Below are 5,550 nucleotides of genomic sequence, written 5' to 3'. Positions count from 1 at the left end.
CGCGCGGCGGCGCGGGGGGCGGGGCCTGGCCCGGGGGCGGGGCCTGGCCCGAGGGCGGGGCTTGGGCGACAGGGGCGGTGAGCGGCGGGCGGGGATGGCGGAGCAGTGGGATCTGGACGAGGAGGGCATCCGCCGCCTGGGGGCGCTGAGCCTGGAGCAGACGGGTAGGGCCAGGCAGGGAGGGCTCCGGGCAGGGAGCTTGGGGTGAGAGGTGGAGGTGGAGGACCCGCGGAGGTGCGGTCCTGGGGAGGGGGAGAACGGTGTGGCCAAGGAGGGAGAAACTGAGGCCGCAGAGGTGCCACTAGAGGAGAAGGCGGAGGAACTGAAGTAACGGGAGTCTGGGCCAGGAGAGGTCTGGGGAGGCTGCCACAGGTAATAGGGGGAGGGCAGGGCCACTATATGAGTGGGGACACAGGAGGAGTTGAGGCCCAAGGGCGTTGATGGTGGCAGTTCCAGAAGCTACCTCCTCAGGAGCGCTTTTCCTGGTTGGAGGAAGTGGGAAAGGACACTTGTTATAATCCAGCTGCCACATCAAGAACTTGACCATGTCTTTGACCCATCTAGATGGTTGGCTTCTTTTCTAAGGGGTTGAGGGCTAATGTGGAAGTAGTAATTGCTAGTGTCCCAAGTCCTAATTTCACCCTGGAGGTGACCCGGAGCTAAAAGAGTGCCTGCAGACCCTACTTCACCCCCTGGCTCTGGCAGATGAACCTGCCCTTTGAAAGTCCAAGAGTAAACATGTGGGGAAAGTTAGCAACATAGGGAAAAGTTGCTAATTTGTTGCTTACTGTCCCTTTCGTTACTGCCGTGCTTTCTCCGGCATTATTTCCTCCCCATAACAAGCCTATTAGACAGATATTGACACCATTTTACAGATTAGCAAGATCAAATGGAGACCAAAATGATACAGCTGACCAAATGACACAGCCAGGGCTCAATAACCCAGGATTTAGGTTTCAGGGTCTGTGCCCCAAGCATGACAAACAAGACCTCTCTTGTATCCTCTAGTACCAGTTTGATAATCAGGGTACTAATTACTAATGTTTCCTCTGTGTAACATGCCCCTACCCAGAGCTGACTAAAGGTAATGACAGGATGCATGCATCTGTAAGTTGGCAGAGAACTTTCATCCTGTCCACTGAGTTCTCTCTTTCCTTTTCCCAATTTGTTTTCCTAGAAATTCTGCAGTTCTGCTTTTCACCTTTAATGTATCTGTAGTTCACCTTTGTCCATGATATGTGATATCACTGTATAGGTATTTTTAATACTAATATCCAACTCCATTTTAGTTTTCTATTTGTCTTCCTGTACCGATCTGACATTTTTGTCATGACTGTGGCATGACAGCATGTTGTGATACTGGGTAAAGTCAGCCCCATTCCTCCCTTTTACCTCTCCTGCTAGGAAGTATGTAAACCTCATGTTCTTTCTTTTGTAATAGCCATTGAATAAATCACCTGTATACACTATTTAAGAGACTGTACTTTTTTGTACATACACTGTTAAAGAGATTGTACAAGATAGTACTTTTCTAATCATTGCTTTCTTTTTCATTAGCTGTAGTACTTCTATGTGTAGAAAGTTACTAGCAACAACTATTTGGTTGTTATCCTTAGACACGGTTTGTGAAGGACACAGTATAAAAGCCTAACTTTTTTTTCACTTTATTTGCCATTTTTGCAGATAGCCACTTGTTTTCTTAGCCTCCCTCAAAGATGACCAGGGAGGGTTGTTTTGTTTTCCCACTTTGATTACTCATGTGAATTCATTGATTTACACATGTCTCATGTGTTCTATTCCATTACATTTATAATCATTGTGAATGCCTAACTGATTTCAACTTTAACTACTGGGAGCTCTTGTAAGTTAACTCCTGAGGGCTTTTTTTTCATGTAGATATTATAATTATTTCCAACTTTCATTGTCATGATAAACCAGCTGTATTAGAGGTCATTAATTCAACTTTCAAATGAATTGTAACTGGTATAGAGAGAGTGCTTATTTTCATGAATAAAACAAAAGTTTTTTCTATTTGGGATTTTTTAACCTTATCTATAAAAATTGGAAAATCATTGTCTTGTTCTTAACACCTGTGATGTGCAAAGTTTGATTTATCCTCTGATCTGTCTTCATTCTTTATAAACACTGAAACCAAATGCACAGCCACTTATCTGTCCTTGTGGCCATTTATCATCTGAATGTTAATTCTGTTTCCCTTTAAAAATACTACAGGAAGGAGTGCTGTGGTACAGCATGTTAAGCTACTTCTTGGGCAGGTTACATCCCAGATTAGAGTGCTTGGGATCAAGTCCTGTTTCTGCTTCTGATCCCGTTTTCTACTCCTGGGCTCCCGGAGAAGCAGTAGAGAATGGCTGAGGTGCTTGGGCTCCTGAGGAATTCCTGCTCCCAGTTCAACCTGGGCCAGCCCTGGCTATTGTAGGCATTTAGGAAACCAGGAGAAGGCAGGTTGATGAACGCCCTTCCCCACCCTCTCTGACACACTGTCTTTCAAATAAACAAACGTTTAAAAAAATAAATGTTACAATGTCCCCTCCTCAAAATAGACAACAGTAAAAGACATGAGAAAGGAAATGTAACTGTCATTAGCTTTTGTCACTTGGTAACAGGCTTTCATACCACAGAACCAACAACACATTGTCCTCCATGTTTGAAAGATATGTTGCATTTTTAAAATAAAGATAATTCACATACTCTAAAAATCACCCATTAAAAGTATATGATTCAGAGTCACTTAGCACATCCCCAGTGTTGTGCAATCATCACTACTGTTTAGTTCCAAAACTAAACATTAGCCAGTCACCCTTCATTTCCCACGCCCCCTCACCCCTGGCAAGCACTGAACTGTTTTCTGTCTCTGTGGCTTTGCCTCTTCTGGATAGTTCATGTACGGAAAATCATAGTTTCAGTCCTTGTCCATCTGCCTTCTCCATCATGTTTCAAAATGTATCCATTTTGAACATAGTGTCAGCAGGGTGGGACCTGGAAAGCCCTCTGAACTGAGCAGGAACCCATTCTGTGTAGAAGTAAGGCCCATATAAGAAGATGAGAGTTTACTAGGGCAACTCAGATGCAGGATTTCTGCCCTGGACAGCAGGGAGTGTGGGTACAGCTGCAGCCAGCTCAAGATTTCATGCTTTCATAAATCCAAGGGGAGCCAGGGATCTGACGCTTATGTCACATTTCTTTGCTGGTCTCTTAGGCTGCTACCTGGATTGTCCTACTCTATCTGAAAGGGCCCTGCTACCTTCTAAACTATAGCTAGGAATGACAGGTGGTCAGCAAGATGGTGATGTTGTGATTTGCGGTTGAACAACCAATACTTTATTCCTTAAAAAAAAAAGATTTTTTAAGGTTTTTTAAAAAAGGTTTTAGGTCTACAGAAAACTTGAACATAAAGCACAGAGTTCCCATATATCCTTTTTCCCTCCCTCACATCTTCTCCTTATCGCTACCCACACCTTCCTCTATTGTTGATACATTGTAATAGCATGGTACTTTTGCTGTGCTTGATGATTCAATATTGCTACATTAACTGGAGCCCTTAGTTTGTTTTAGGGTTTACTCATTGTACTGTGCAGGTCAATGGATTCTAACAAATGTAGGTGCTGAGTCCGCCATCATTGCATCAAATAGACAATTTAGACACTGTCCTAAAAATCTTCAGTGTCCCATGTCTTCATTCCTCTCATCCTAACCCCCAAGCAGCCACTGATCTTTTTACTGTTGCCTTTTTCAGAATGTGAAACCATCCTATGAGTGTACATCAGGAAGTTCAGGGAAAAGCGAAATTAAAAGTATGAGTTTATTTCAGCAGGAAATATTTTGAAATACATGTAGTATTTTTACATAATTCACATATGTGGTTTTTTTTTAAAGATTTTATTATTATTGGAAAGCCGGATATACAGAGAGGAGGAGAGACAGAGAGGAAGATCTTCCATCCGATGTTTCACTCCCCAAGTGAGCCGCAACGGGCCGGTGCACGCCAATCCAATGCCGGGAACCAGGAACCTCTTCCGGGTCTCCCACGCGGGTGCAGGGTCCCAAAGCTATGGGCCGTCCTCAACGGCTTTCCCAGGCCACAAGCAGGGAGGTGGATGGGAAGTGGAGCCGCCAGGATTAGAACTGGCGCCCATATGGGATCCCGGGGCTTTCAAGGCAAGGACTTTAGCCACTAGGCCACGCTGCCGGGCCCCACATATGTGTTTTTAAAATAGGTTTATTTACTTGAAAGGCAGAGTTAGAGAGAATTTAAATCTGCTAGTTCACTCTCCATCCAAATGGCCACAAGCCAGGCCAAAGCCAAAAGCCTAAAATTCCATCAGGGTCTCCCATATGGGTGTCCTTTCTTCTGGTTTCCCAGACCCATCAACAGGGAACTGGATCGTAACTTTTGGCAATCATAAATAAAATTACTGTAAATATTTGCAAGTATGTCTTTGTATGGACATAAAGTCTCAAGTCACTTTTATAAATACCAAGGGACACGAGTACCAAACCAACTAGTAATATATGCTGGACATTTGAAGAATCCGCCGAAGTGTCCTCTAAGGTAGTGGAGCTGTTTTGCATTCTCGCTAGCATTAGATTAGAGAGTCTGATGCCCCATATCCTCCCAATTTAACATTGTCACTGTTTCAGATTTTAACCATTCTAATTACTGTGTAGTGATACCTTATTAGTTTAATTTCTAATTTCCTAATGACTTAACAAACTTGGGCTTTTTTCATGTTTGCCATGTGTTTGTCTTTTATTGGTGAGGTGTCTGTTCAGATCTTTCGCTCATTTTTATTTTTATTTTTTTAAATCTTTTTTTTTTAAGATTTATTTTTATTTTTTTTATTACAAAGTCAGATGTACTGAGAGGAGGAGAGATAGAGAGGAAGTGGAGCTGCCGGGATTAGAACCAGCGGCCATATGGGATCAAGGCGAGGACCTTAGCCACTAGGCCACACTGCCAAGCCCTTTACTTAGAATGAGAGGGAAAGACGGAGACACATCTTCCATCCATATGATTCACACACCTCTAATGTGTATGTGTATAGAAATCCAGTTATTTTAGAACAACTTATTGAAGAACTATCCTTTTTCCTTGGATTCACCTTTGCTCTCTCATTGAAGATCAATGGACTTTGTTGGTGGGGACCTACTTCCAGTCTCTAGTGTTTTCAATTAATCTATTTGTTGCCATTTTTCCCCATCATCACATTGTCTTGATTCCTGAAGCTCAGTGATGCAAGTTGAGGTTGAGCAGGAGCACCCCCTAAGACTTTCTTCTTCATCATTATGTTGGCTACTCTGGGTTTTTGCCTTTCCCTATAATCCTTCCTTTTCATGGCTGAATAACATTCTATCTTGAGTATATACTTACATCTTGCTCATCCACTCATCTATTGATAGACATTTGTTTCTTCTTTGGATGTTGTGATTTATGGTAGTATAAACATTTGTTTATAAATTTTTGCTTGAGCATTTGTTTTCCATTCTTTTGGCTTTACTCCTGGAAGTAGAATTGCTGGGTCATCTGGT

At 42.9% G+C, this 5,550-nt stretch overlaps 1 protein-coding gene across 2 annotated transcripts in view; it reads left to right on the top strand.

Annotated features, from left to right (window-relative positions):
* Positions 1-48: 48 nt before the first annotated feature.
* The window catches only part of LRRC36 (leucine rich repeat containing 36), a 43,172-nt gene continuing 37,670 nt past the window's right edge, over positions 49-5,550 (top strand). For both annotated transcript variants that reach the window (XM_058674827.1, XM_012926657.2), the window contains exon 1: positions 49-164. In XM_058674827.1, coding sequence (XP_058530810.1) covers positions 95-164 — 70 coding nt within the window. In that variant the 5' untranslated portion in view covers positions 49-94. The remainder of the gene's footprint in view (positions 165-5,550) is intronic.

This window comes from Ochotona princeps, chromosome 16 (assembly GCF_030435755.1).
Source record: "Ochotona princeps isolate mOchPri1 chromosome 16, mOchPri1.hap1, whole genome shotgun sequence".
In the NCBI taxonomy this organism is placed as follows: Eukaryota; Metazoa; Chordata; class Mammalia; order Lagomorpha; family Ochotonidae; genus Ochotona; species Ochotona princeps.
This window is presented reverse-complemented; position numbering and strand designations above follow the sequence as displayed.